Raw genomic sequence first — 14,460 nt, 5'->3', positions numbered from 1 at the left:
AATTTGTTTCATTAAATTTCTTTAAAAGCTTTTTCTTGCTCACAGAGCATTCAGATAAGGTTTTGTATTACTCATTTTTTAGGAGTATCAAGTGATCAGCAATGGAAAAAACAGGATGAAAGGGTAGAAAAGATCATATATTGTCGATATCCAGCGCCTTCATCTCAAGAGACTCAGGATCGAAAGAGACAGTTTGAAAAATGTGGTTTGCAGATTGTAAAGGTATGCCTAATTGAGGGGGGAGTCTGGCTTATGTTGTTATTGACTTGGTTCTGCAGAAAATAGAAAAGCTCACCTGCCAGTAACTGTCAGCTCAGTGACCTGGAATCCCAGGGTAAGACTGGCAGGAGGACAGGCACGAGGGGTACAGTTGGAATCAGGAGGTAGAAATAATGTCAGAACATACACAAATACAGATTCAAGACCCATTCAATATAAATGATCTGCTCATCTTTGAACAAAACAGAGAAGAAATGGAATGATATTTACCACACTGTATTATAATTGTTTACCTATTTTTACGTCTCACTAAACCATGGGCTTTAATAGGGCAGACACTATGTCTCCATTGTTGACCATTTTATTACTAGTGATTGCTCGGTAAATTTTTATTAAGTGAATTTATCAAAGAAGGAGCAGAGGATTTTGAAGAGATAAAAGTCAAATTAGGAGAGGATTATTGGCAGGAGAGAGTCTCATGCGACTTTATATGAAAAGCAAGTTGCATGCAAAATAATATGCTCTTAAGCACCTTTATTTCTGAAGCAGTGCAAGAGGCAATTTAAATAGCAATTTCCAGTCTCTTTCTCTTTTCTTCGAGTTTAGGTGGAGAATATAGACAATGTGGTACTCATGACTGCCTTCCAAAGGAAGAAGAAAATGATGGAAGTGAGAACCCAGTGCAAACCTATGAGCCGCAGGTTGTTCCAGCAAGTCCCATACCAGTTCCTTGATGTGGTGTGCAGAGTTGGCTTTCACAGATTCTACACAGCTCCCTATGGTAGGTGTCAGCCCCATCATCCTCAAGACTGCACTCAGTAGGTACTGGCAAGCAGACATCACAGATGGCTCACCACTGAAAGCATTTGTTGCTGTAGGGAAGGGATCATTTTCTTCTGGGCTTTAGAGTTGAAGTCTTTTGGAAAGGGTTGTGGTTTGATTTTTAGTTTATAGATTTTACAGTGTGAGAGTGTGAGCAGTAGGACCTGTGGTTCACGGTTTTTTCTCATGTCTGTTTCTGTGTCCTTATTTGCAGGGAGCATGCTGGAGATTTCTTTTTTTTAACTTGGCTTACCTATCTGAACAAAACTATTAATACCACTGAAGCATCTTCAGCCTTTAATTAAAATGCCATTTTTCTAAATTTAGGAAACAGTCTTTTTTCTCTTTCATCTGTTTTATTTTCCTGTAGTCTTATTAGTGAATGAATTAGGTATCTTGTGGCAGGTAAAGTATGTAACATCTTAAGGTCTTTCTCAGCCATAGTAGTTCTATATGTAGTTTCCATGTTTTTTTTCAGTTGTACAAAACTATTAGATACTTAGTTGCTATATTGCCCCCTTTCTTGTTCAGTCACCAGTGAAAAATGCTGGCTTTATATCTCTACAAAGGAGGCTAAGAATTTTGGTAATAATCATGGAAGGGTACCTAGGAATGCAGCTTAATTTTACCTGGTGCAGTAAATATGTAACTCTTGAAACATGTAGTATGATCCTTGTTATATAAATACTTCTGAGAGTTTTGGTTTCTAGACTGCAAAGATTCTGGAAATAGTCTTTTCTTTGTCCCAGAGAGACCATAGGCAATAGCAGGGGTTAAAACTACATGAGCCAGATAATGGTGACTCATGCCTGTAATCTTAGCTACTCAGGAGGCAGAGATCAGGAGGATGGAGGTTTGAAACCAGCCCCAGGCAAATAGTTTGCGGAAACCCTATCTTGAACACAAAAAAAGGGCTGGTGGAGTGGCTGAAGTGGTAGAGTGCCTGTCTACCAAGCATGAGGCCCTGAGTTCAAACCCCAGTACCACCAAAAGAAAAAAATATATAAAATCTGTACATAGATGGTTCCTGAGGAGTAAAATAGATAGATGAATCCCTACCAAGAAGTCTTAAGTATAACCAAGGAAGTGATGATCAGAGTAGTCCCTCCCTTCATTGCCAAAGTTTTGCGATTATTTTTTCCTACATTTTGGAATCACTTTTGTAATATTTTGTTTGTTTTTGCAGTACCTGAATTTTGAACTCAGGGCCTCATGCTTGTTAGTCAGGTACTCCAAAGTCTTAAATCTACTTCCTTTGCTCCTTAACTGACATCTCTTCATTCAGTCCTTCTCTCTCTCACCACCACTTTTACTTAAATGACTCCAAGATCATCACTATCTTCCTGTTTTCCAAATGTGGTAGGGTCCCTCTTTTCATTCTCATACTAGTATTGCTAATTTCCTACCTAACATCTATACATGTCTTTTCTCCCAAAGCATCTCAGACCTATACCATCCTCTCCAAGAAACAGTCCCACAGAATTATCCAATTTCATATCAGCTTCAAGTTCAAACAGTTCTGTCTTAAAGTATAAAGGGAAAGTATTGCCTCTATATACTTATTAGATAATGATATAAGAAGGAGCAGAAAAATTGCAGTGAAAACTCCTGTTTTAAAAGAGAAGAAAAACACAACAGTCACTGGCCCACACCACTTATCACATGTTGCTAGATAGCACTAGTGAGGGCTCCCTATTCTGAGAGTGCAATAAAACCCTTATTTGCACTCTGGGAAAGTCTTCCTTATATATTGTAACCCTCAGCCATTTCTAGACCTACTGTCTGCCAGGGGGAGGCAATTCAGACAATATACTCTGTGGGAAGATACTACCTATAATGTGCACTGTGTCATTGGAGACTCATTTCTGTGGGATGGTGAGAACTCTAAACTGATGATGCAACACAGGCCAGGAGTCACTAATTTTATCATCCTGAATATATTCTCATTTGGAGGATAAAAGCATTTTTTTTCAAAAGCCTTACAATGTTCTAAATTATCACACTGTCAGGCAATTTAGATGGCCAACCATAGAGTGAGAGGGCTTCTGTTAGCAAAGCTTTATTTATTTATTTATTTATTTATATCTGTGATTGCATTCCAGCCAGTTCCATTCTGAGTTCATCTCTTGCTTATATGACTTGGTTAAATGCAGCAATAAAGCACCTACACATTTGCAATCCCCTTATTATATTCATTCATTCCACAATTGTTTATTAAACAAATTCTATGAATCAGGCCTTGTGCTAGAAGTGCAAGAGGTATAGCAATAAACAAAACCCATAGAGTTCTTGCCCTTATAATTTAGTGAGTCTGTCTCTTGCCTATACTTCAAATGGGGGTGTTTTCCCAAGTTCTGAAGGAAATCTACTTTCTTTTTCTTCTTTTCTCCTGAATGATTGCACCTATTCCCATAGCTTCGACTATTACCTCTATGATGAGAATTTACAAATTTCTAATTCTAACCCTATACCTTTCTTCTGTTCTTCCCTATATTCTACACTGTTTTGAACATCTTTACCTAGATGTTCTAAGGGCATCTTAAACTGAGTTCTTTTTCTGGCCCTGCTTTTCCCTAAGAAGTAGACCCTTGTTTTCTGATACTTTGTAAACTGGCATACCACCAGTATCTACAAACTAGGTCTCCCAAGCCTGAAACTTTGCCATTCTCCATTCTTCTCTTTGCCTTACCCTTATTATATCCAGGTAGCTAGCTTCGTCCAAGTGATTCAGTCTCATAAAGATCTCAGCCCAACTTCATCTCTCTTTTCCTAACTGCTTTAGTTCATCTTCCCTTAGGCTATTAAGACTATTATCAGTCCTTGCCTGGCCCCGAAACACACCTCTATCTAATCTATGCTTTACCACCAGAATTATTTTGCTAAAAAATTACATGCTTGCCCAATATCTGTATTTCCAGTTGCCTATAATATATAAAATTTAAAACCCTTAGCTGAACATTTAGGGCCCTTCCTCCATATTATTTCACCAGACTCATTGCACTCTATGTTCCTTAACACTCTAGTCATGAATTTTTCTCCTTTTAGAAAACATAACTGGGAAAATCTGAATTTCAAGACATTTTCTCTTCTGTATACTGAATGTCTTCATGCCTTTCTGCCTTTGGATGTGGAATACCTCTATCCTCACCCTCTGGAGTTACTCAAACTGCTGCTTTTTCTGTAAGACAGAGCTCTATTGGCATCTCTTAGTTGGTCCCTTCCTGGACTTCTGCAGGCCCAGTGAGTTGCTTCCTCCTCAGTGCTCCTTATACATTATCCATCCCTTTGTTACAACACTTACAATTTTAACAAATAATAAAACCTGCAAAACTCAGGTGTGGGACTTGTTTTCTTTATGGCTCTGTAACTAAACTTAACCTCGCTTTTATGCTACCATGTCCTAAGATAGGGAGAACTCTATCTTGACAATTCAAGATGAACGTAGTCATTTTTAGAAATTTCTTAGTCCCTTCAGCTTGAATTCAGTCCCTGCATGGTTTTGCCCTTTTTCTCCTCTTCCTTCTGAGAGTCATCTGAATGGTGGGAGAAGTATTGTAGTTGCCTGGCTCCTGGCTCCCATCTGCCCTCAATCTCCCAGTGCCCTCAGCTGGATAAATCACCCCCTGAGCTTTGATATTAACTTCCACCTGGGCCCTTTGCACTTAGGTAGTATCTGTATGACCCACCCTTGTCTTTTTCATGCTGAAGAAATTCCTTCCCAGACTATGTCTGTGTTCCTTCAGCAGGAATCTTTTGAGTCTGGGTAACTTCCAAGTTGAATGCAGGGTCTTGTTGCCTCACCTGTCCTGGAGTTTTCCTCAGCCATTGCTACTCTCCACTCAGGCACAGCCTAGATGAGAAAGTGCGCCCAGCGCAGCAGGCAATCATCCCCTTTTCCCTGGGAATCCCTCCAGTTGTTCTGAGATTGCTTTTTCTGCCTCATCTTGACTCTCAGCATTCTCTTGAATGAAGTGAGCCCCTTCTCATACTCCCAATCCCAGGTAAAAATCTTTAGTTCAAAAGCCACTTTTTTCTCAAAAATTCTGTAAGTCATAATTTCAAGGCCATATTCTCTACTGTGAATTAAAAACAGTTATATGCCATGTATACATACATGTGTATATATACAGATGTTTGTTCTAAACTCTCTCTTTTTTGTCCATGAGGTAATTTGCAGCAAGAAGATCATGGTTCTAAGCCAGCCTGGGCAAATAGTTTGAGAGGTCCTATTTCAAAAATACCCAACACAAAAACAGGGTGGCTCAAAGGGTAGAGTGCCTGTCTAGCAAGTGTGAGGCCCTAAGTTCAAACCCCAGTACTGACAAAAACCTCAATGGAGGAGAAATAAAAATCAAGGAAAAAAGCGTTTTGATTTTTTTTTCTTCAAAGTTTTACCTTGCCACATAGAATTGTACTTTTATCTCTTTACATGCAAGGAATTCCCTTTGTGAGAACAAGGATCATGTCTTAGTCATTTTTTAATCTCTAGAGCTGCCCTATTCAATATGATAGCTGCTAACCACATGTGACTACTGAGTACATGAAATGTGGTTAATCTGAATTGTGATTTACTGCATTTCAAAGAGCTATTAAAATGTAAAATATCTAATAATATTTATATTAATTAGATGTTGGAATAATATTTTGAATCTAATAGGTTAAATAAAAATATTAATTTCATCTGTTCTTTTTACCTTTGGAATGTAGCTACTAGAAAATTTAAAATTACATATGTGGCTCATATTGCATTTCTATTTTTCAATGCTGTTCTATAGCCTAAACCAGTGTTTTGGTTAAGTGTAGAAAAAAAGTGAGGAGGAGGAAAGGAAGGTAGGAAGAAAGGAAAGAACGAGGATATAGCTTCAAAGAAGTTTGCATTTTTTCCCTCTGAGATTTTTTTTTTCAGTGCTGAGGACTAAACCAGGGCCTGTACATGCTAAGTATGTGCTCTACCACTGAACTACCTGCCCCCATCCCTTTAATGGACCTAGAAGGGGCGAGGAACAGGTTTATCCTGAGGTTCAGAATTTGGCCCTTAGCCTCTTGAGTTTTTGGTTTGTTTTTTATGAGACAGTGTCTTTTCTATGCAGCCCAAGATGACCTTGAACTCTTGATCCACTCAGCCCAAGATGACCTTGAACTCTTGATCCACTCACTTCAGCCTCCTGAGTGCTGGAATTACAGGCATGTACCACCATGCCTGGCTCTTGAGTATTATTGATACTCCAGAAGAGATAGTACAGGCAATATACCAGAATGGAGACTATTCATTCTAGTAGTTGAAATTGAGCATCTCCTTCTTAGTATCATAGTCTCCAGAATGACTGATGGGTGGAAAACTTCCTGGTAAGCATGAACCTAGATCAAAGTATGTGCATAGCCAGGCACGAATTGCTTGTACCTATAATTTTAGCTACCTACCTAGGAGACTGAGATCGGGAGGATTGCAGTTGAGGCCAGCCCAGGTAAATAGTTCATGAGACTCCATCTTCAAAATAACCAGAGCAAACTGGACTGGAGATGTGGCTCAAGAGGTAGAGCACCTGCTTTTTGGGAAGCCCTGAGTTCAATCCCAATCCCACCCCCCCAAAAAAAAGAAACTGCATGTGTAGATTCTCAGGTGAGAGTAGATAACCTACACCTGCTCCACAATACCTGTCCCCAGATCTGGGGTTGCTCCTAAATAATGAAACATGAACATCTGCATGCTTAACGTTCTCTGTATTTACACAGGTTTTTCTTGTAATACTGTCCATGGCTCAGCTTATGTTATTAGATACCATTTTCAAGAGTTGTAGAGATATTCTCTACTTGTACCTTGTAGAAATCAAGCAATGTTCTAAGAAAAACAGAAATTCTCTTCTATTATGTTGCTTGTCCACTGCTTGGTTAATGTTAATTTGAATCATAGTATCTCTGAATCTCAGATTTTTCATCATTTAAATGGAGATACTATTCAAATTATAGATTAATTATTTTATCTATGTTAAAATGCTTTGAAAGCCAGAGATTCTCTATAAACTCAAATGGTGTATTCAAATATAAACTATTATTATATTGCTGATGTCTGTGATAATTTGTCTTTGGGTGTCTTGGCTACAGATTAGGGATTTGGGACCAGGATAAAAGTGATTATTTGAAGGGCTAGTAAGAGAATACATTTGAGCACCAAAATTGGCAATATCATGTGCTAGATCATAATAATCTTTAAAACATTGTTTTCCTTTTAGATCCCAAATATGGAGCTGGAATATACTTCACCAAGAATCTCAGAAACCTAGCAGACAAGGTCAAGAAAACCTCTGGCACAGATAGGTTTATCTATGTGTTTGAGGCTGAAGTACTCACAGGTTCCTTCTGTGGGGGTAAGCAGTTAAATATTGTCCCCCCACCATTGCATCCTGGAGCCATAGATAGTCATGACAGTGTGGTTGACAGTGTCTCCAGCCCTGAAACCTTCGTTATTTTTAGTGGCATGCAGGCCATGCCCCTATATTTGTGGACTTGCATCCAGGATCATGTATGGCCAAAGGATTATTCATCAGGACCAGTGATGAGCTCTTCATACAAGCCTTGGGGAAAATTTACAAGTGGCAGCCCTGTTGATTAATCTCCATACCATTTTAACAACTGGAATGGTCTTGCTTTGGAGAAACTAACCAAATAATGACCATCAATTGTTTAAAGAGGGGCTTGAGTATGTCAACTGGGTTGGACTGACTGGGCTATTGAAGGGACCAGTCATATACAAGCATCTTAGTGCCTTCATCTTTGTCTCTTGGAGTTGGGATAGATAGATAACAACTACAACACTCTTATGATTGTTCCTTCTTGCAATTGTTCTTTCATCTTTTTTACTATAAGTAACAGCAAGAATGTTTTACATGTAATGAAGAGATTTTTCTGGTATATAATCTAAACCTTTTATTTTCTAAAATGCTGTATAAAATATTAGGACAACAGAACTGTTTTAAATTTTCTAGAGAATTTTATCAGGTGCTTTGGCTATCAGAATAAATCACCTTTGCCTAAGTAACTGACTCTGAATAATTATTTGTAAAATGAGGTAATATGAAATCAAAGAATATCAGAAGACTGATACTCAGTTTTGAGTCAGCTATAGTCAGCAATCCACTGAAGCACCATGTATCCTAAGTATTGATTCACCAAGTACTTAACTGACCACTAGAAGTGTTTCAGTCACTTTCTGGGTGCTAATCAGAAAAAGAAGTTATGGATAACTTAACAAGTGTGATTAGGTATAACAAAAGAGAAATACAAATTCCTTGAAAAATTTAAGAGGGGCAAAAACAAATTGAACACGAATTGGGAGAAGGCCTCCAAAAGGAACTGAATTCAATGTGAGGCCATAAGGAATGCAGCAAATCAAGAGTAGAGTTGAAAGAGTATTTTAGGCAAAGAAAATAGCTTTTATAAAGGCTGAATCCACTATGACTGGGTTCAAATTTGACTTTAAGGTTCAATTTGTAATGAGGCTAATTTCATCATGTATCTATTATGTACTTTCAAATTCATATCTTTGTACTTATGAACTCTCCTAATCTCACATCCTCAGCATTTTGTATAGAATACATCCTTCTCCTCCATGTCTTACCTTAACCTGCATTTTCCTTTTTCTTCCCCCTCCCCACCCCCGGTATTAGGGATTCAACCCTGGGCTCCATGCTTGCTAGGCAAGCACTAATATACCACTTGTACTATGCCTCCAGTCTTTGTTTTTGAGATACGGTCTTACGACCTTTGCCCAGGCTGGCCTTGAACGTGTGATCCTCCTGCCTCCGCCACCTGGGTAGCTAAGATTACCATGCCTGGCTGTATTCTCTTTGCTGAAAGAAGCTGATTGTCTTGTATAGTACTCCCCTTGTTTCTGAGCAAGAAGGGCTCTGTCTTGATCCTCTGCTTTGAAAGGTTCCTTGCCTTTGTCCCTTACTTGAGAGGATCCCATTCTGGCCTTCCTCTAACTGGATCCATTAACACAAAGCAAGGAGTCCACAAGGCCAAGAGAATGGGTCCATCTGGGGCCTTCACTACTCAGTTCACAAGTTCCAAGTCACCCATTAGGTACTTGGAACCCCTAAATTTCCTACTTAAAACAGCTCTGGATCTATTTCCAGGGTCTAATTAAGTCTCTTTCCTAGGACTCCCTTCCTATGGGTGGATTATGCTTCAAGTATGGCCAAAAGGAGCTAGGCACAGTGGTTGACTCCTATAATCCCAAACTACTCAGAAGGCAAAAATTGAGAGGATCACAGTTTGAGGCCAACTGGGGCAAAGAGTTAGCAAGATTCCACATCAACAATAAGCCAGATGTGGTGGCTTGCCAGAGGCTACAGGGAGGAGGATCATAGTCAAAGGCCAGGCAAAAATGCAAGAACCTACCTGTGAAACAATTAAGACAAAAAGGGCTGGGGGCATGGCTCAAGTGGCCTGCCTAGCAAGTATGCCTGAGTTCAAACTCTAGTACTGACAAAAAAAAAAAAATGGCCAAAGGGTTTGGGGGTATGGTAGAGACTTGACTAGCCTGTGTCAGACCCTGGGTTTGATACCCAACACCACACAAATACACAAGGAATAGCCATAGGATGGCTATTTTTACGTGTGGGATATGGCAGCTGAGGTGTCTACATATATGTATATGAGGCCTGTGGCGTAAAGTTGAGAGTAAGAGGACAAATTGTCTTTGAAGAGGCGATAAGGAGCACAGAGAAGGATGAACTAACTGGAGTTGTTCGATGTTACTGTAGGCTGCAACTAACAGCCTACAGGAAAAAAGAACTAATTTTTTTGAAAATAAGTTTATTTTTAAACCTTAAAAAAATGTTCCCAGAAAAAAGCAACCAAGTTAAATGGAACTTTCTGAATTTCTTTGCTTAACTATAAGCTTATTTGAAATTTAACTCCAATTTCAGGTCATATCTATGCTATAAACACATTTTCCTTGTGGAGAAGAGATTGAACTTGTATACAGTGCTCTTCAGAGTGTTTTAGAAGTGATAGGCATTTCAATATGGACAGCTTACATGTTAATGTGTAGATGTAAAGGATCTGGTTGACAGAATGTACATACAAGTGGATGAACATTTTGTAGAGTTGGAAATAAATTCTCACAAGCTTAAAAACTGCTGTGCTAGTAAATAGGATCCTAAATAGTCTATACTCAAACACTTTTGTTCAGAGAAAAATTAGTTTAATGCCATTACCTTTTACTGACAAAAGAAATCAGGGCAATGCAGGCAGAAAAGCACAGCAGCAAATCAAAATTAATTTTATGTTTGACTGTATTCAGTTTTATCATTAAACCGAAAGAAAGGGGTTCCCCAAAGCTCCAGGCAGTTCAAGAAGTATTAATGACAAAGGAAACAGAGCAGAAAGAATAAAAATATTCCACTGCATCATGGGACAGAAACAAGTGATTATTTTTAATATGGGTAATACCTATTTAATTAGTTCTATTGTATTTATATTCTTTTAAAAAATTTTAATTTATATGCCTTAAGAATATAGTATAGCCTACAAAATTTAAATACTATATAATGAATTACAATAAATCGCTACACCAGAGAAACATGAAAATATTGTCATTTTTCTTATACCAATTATTTGTGTAATTGGTACTTGTTCTAATTATTACTAGTTGCCACTTTTAACTAGTCCTATTGCTATTTTGTTTAAGTAATACCATATATATAACAGAAAAGAAACATGACAATACATAATTTCAAGTGAATATCTATTTTTATATTTTATGTTCAAGTAAAATATATATGTGCTTTGTATTTTTTTTATTTACTTCCACACCTATTAGATTGGCAAAAATTTAAAAGTCAGACATTTCCAAATGTTAGCAAGTATGTGTATAAAGAGAATCTAATTCAATGTTCGCAGAATATAAATTGGTATAATCACTTCCTGAAATAATTCAGCAATATCTAGTGCATTAGTTTTCTGTTGCTATGTAACAAATTACCAGAAACATAGTGGCTTAACACGAATTTATTATCTCACAGTTTCTGTGGGTCAGGAGACTATGCACAGCTATCTAGTTCCTCCTCTCAGTGTCTAACAAAGCTGCAATAAAGCAAAAGGTCAGTCTGTATTCTCATCTGGAGGCTTGAGTGGGGATGAATCTCTTTCAGACTCAGGCTGTTGACAGAATTCATTTCCTTGTGGTTGAATGACTGAGAGCCCTGGCTTCTAACATGCTGATAGCTAAAAGCTGCAGTCAGGTTCAAAAGGCCATCTGTGGTTACCTACCACTTCAGCTGACAACATAACTTGTTTCTTCAAGGCCAGCAGGAAAGTCCTTAGCTCCAGTCTGCTAAGACAAAGATTATATAATGAAATGTCATCACGGGATGTCTCCCATTATCTTTGCCATGTTCTATTGGCTAGAAGTAAGTGAGCGGTCCCATCTACACTCGAGGGGTAGGGACATCCACAGCAATACCAAGAGGCAGAGCTCATTAGAACTGTCTTAGAATTCTGTCTACCTCATCTAATGACATTAAAAGTGCAACGTAGGCTGGATATGGTGGAGTGTGCCTGTAATTCAAGCTACTTCAGAGGTGGAGTTAGGAGGAGGGAAGTTCAATGCCAGGCTGGACAAAGTAATGGAGACTCTGTCTCAACCAAATACAAAGAAAAGGCTGAGGGTATATGGCTCAAGTGGTAGAGTGCTAACCTCCTATCCATGATGCTTTGGGTTCAATTCGAATTCTGCAAAGAAAAAATGTACTAGGATATAGCAGTTTCCCTGCATAAAGTATAGATGTATAAAAATACTTGTAACAGTACTATTTGTGATAGCAAAAATAACTGTCCTATAATTTAAAATAGAAAAGATAGTCAGAAATATACAAAAGATATAGCCATAGAGGCATTAACATATAAAATATTACATATGGTATGCCAACATTTTTGTAAGAGTAGCATATAAGAAATGCTTTCAGAAATGACCTACCTACAGTTGCTTTGAATCAACCCTTCCACCACTAAGGGCAATTGGAGAAATTAAAAAATGCTATTGGAGAAGTACCAAGACAGTTGAGAATTCCTGGGTGGAAGAAAAGGAAACCTATGAGAGATGATCCTCACATTTACCATTTCCTTTTTTTTTGGTGGTACTGGGGTTTGAACTCAGGGCCTATCCACTTGTTAGGCAGGCAGGCATTCTACCACTTGAGCTGTAAGGCCACACCTTTGCTGTTGCTTTTCTAAACCTATAGTAACTACCAATTCTAAAAGCAGTGGCTAAAAAACTGAGCAGAGCTTTTGGCTATCTCATGGGCCTGAGGAGGCCCTGCCAAAGAGGAGAGGCCATAATAAATACCTAGACTTTTGGTTGGGACCTCAAGGATTATATTCTACCTAAGAGTAAGGGTAAACTGGAAAAAACAAATAAACAAAAAACTGGCTTTTACCAGACTGAAACCAGAGTTTTGGACCCAAGGCCCAAACTCCTGGGATTCCACATGTCAGGTCTGGCCACTTGCCCCTATACACTCCCCCCCTCAAAAAAAAAAAAAAGCATGGTGAAGGGTAGAGAAAGGAGATTTATTACACAGCTTGAGATACACTGTGGGAAAGAGCAGAGCAAGCAGTCAGCCCGTCTTTGGGGTTCAGACATGAGTTACAGGTTTAAGTAGACAATGAAGTGGGGGACAGGGGTGAGAGGTAAGGTATGCATAGTTACAAAGTTTCAGTCACTGGTGTGTTCTGATTGACCATTATCTCAGTCCATGTTCTGTGCAAGGTTCTGAAGTTGTTATCTAGAGTCAGGCCAGTGGTCCATTCTGAGGAGGCTTTATTGTTGGGGGTAGTTTCTGTCCCTTGTTATGAAGATACCAGTTTTGTCCCTTCTGTAATCCACGGTGATCACAAAGTGACTTCAAAGAGAATGGTTTAAAGCAAAGGCAGATACAAAATCAAAGACAGATGCCATGAAGCATTTAATTTGGGAATAATAATGGCAACTGCTTACCTACCAGTGCAACCTAGGCAAATAAATGTCTTTTAAAAAGAAAATTTATGCATTTTTGAGATGAAAGTGCAACTTTAAACATTTTTTATTAGGACATATTCATTATAAGGGGGGGAGATTTGTAGTGACAATTCAGATTAGACTTATATTGTACATTATTTACATTGCCCCCATCGTCTCTCTCCCTCAGCCCCCTCACCACCCCACTTAAAGCAATTGCAAGAGGTTTCATATAGGTATATAAAGTCCATCTGCCATATACTGTCACCTTAATCTCCTTCCCTCACTCTTCCCCTTCCCACTAGTGCCTCCCCCACACGTTGTACCTATTTTATAGTACTGGTTTTCGTTATTAATATTTAAGTTGATATTGAAAATATTACTAATGCTTTATTCTTCTCTTTTCCTGAGTTCCATAGAGTAGTTCCACTGTTACAAACATGTTCTACATCTGAGTTTGTATATGATCATGCTTGTTTTTGTGTATATGTTTATCTTTGGATCTGTCTTGTATGTATGAGCAAAACATGTGGCTTTTGTGTTTCTGGTCCTGGCTTGCTTCACTTAGTACAATGTCCTTCAATTGTGACCATTTACCTTCAAACCATATCATTATTTCTTATGGCTGAATAATACTCCATTGTGTATATATACCACAATTTCTTGATGCATTCATCAGTTGTAGGACAGCTTGCTATTGTGAATAGTGCTGTGATGAACATTGGTGTACAGGTATCTCTATTGTATCCTGTCTTATGTTCCTTTGGGTAGATGTCCAGGAGTGGTATCATTGGATCATATGGCAGCTCTAACTCTATTTTTTTGAGGAATCTCTATACTGTTTTCCATAGTGATTATACTAATTTGCATTCCTACCAGTAGTGTGTAAGCGTTGCTGTTTCATAACATCCTTGCCAGCATTTGTTATTACCCTTGATTATGGCCATTCTAACTGAGGTAAGATGAAATTTAAGTGTTGTTTTGATCTGCATCTCTTTTATAGCCAGGGAAGTTGAACACTTCTTCATGTATTAATGGCATTTGTACCTCTTCCGTTGAGAAGTCCCTGTTTTATTCATGTGCCCGTTTCTTCACTGGGGTGTTGATTCTTTGAGGGCTGAGTTTTTTTTTTTTTTTTGAGTTCCCTATAGATTCTGGATATTAGTCCCTTATCAGATGAGTAGCTGGTAAAGATTTTCTCCCATTCTGTGGGCTGTCTGTTGAGTCTAGTGACTGTTTTCTTTGCTGTGCAGAAGCTCTTTAGTTTGAGAGAAAGTGCAACTTGTAATTGCCTTTGTCTTAATATTTCTTTTTATTTTTAAAAAAGCAGTTTGAGCACCTCTTACAAAACTACTGTTAATAATCAGTCTTATCTCTTGACTGGAATAAGATGATCTGTCCTCAGCCTCTCTGTGGTC

At 38.4% G+C, this 14,460-nt stretch overlaps 1 protein-coding gene across 2 annotated transcripts in view; it reads left to right on the top strand.

Moving 5' to 3' along the window:
• Parp9 (poly(ADP-ribose) polymerase family member 9) overlaps window positions 1-8,077 on the top strand; it is a 32,532-nt gene extending 24,455 nt beyond the window's left edge. For both annotated transcript variants that reach the window (XM_020167992.2, XM_020167993.2), the window contains exons 9-11: window positions 83-222; window positions 826-1,000; window positions 7,272-8,077. In XM_020167992.2, the coding sequence (XP_020023581.1) occupies window positions 83-222; window positions 826-1,000; window positions 7,272-7,651 (695 nt within the window). In that variant the 3' untranslated portion in view covers window positions 7,652-8,077. The remainder of the gene's footprint in view (window positions 1-82; window positions 223-825; window positions 1,001-7,271) is intronic.
• Window positions 8,078-14,460: the final 6,383 nt, after the last annotated feature.

This window comes from Castor canadensis, chromosome 5, assembly GCF_047511655.1.
Source record: "Castor canadensis chromosome 5, mCasCan1.hap1v2, whole genome shotgun sequence".
In the NCBI taxonomy this organism is placed as follows: Eukaryota; Metazoa; Chordata; class Mammalia; order Rodentia; family Castoridae; genus Castor; species Castor canadensis.
The sequence above is the reverse complement of the archived record's forward strand: the minus strand, read 5'-3'. Positions and strand labels throughout refer to the sequence as shown.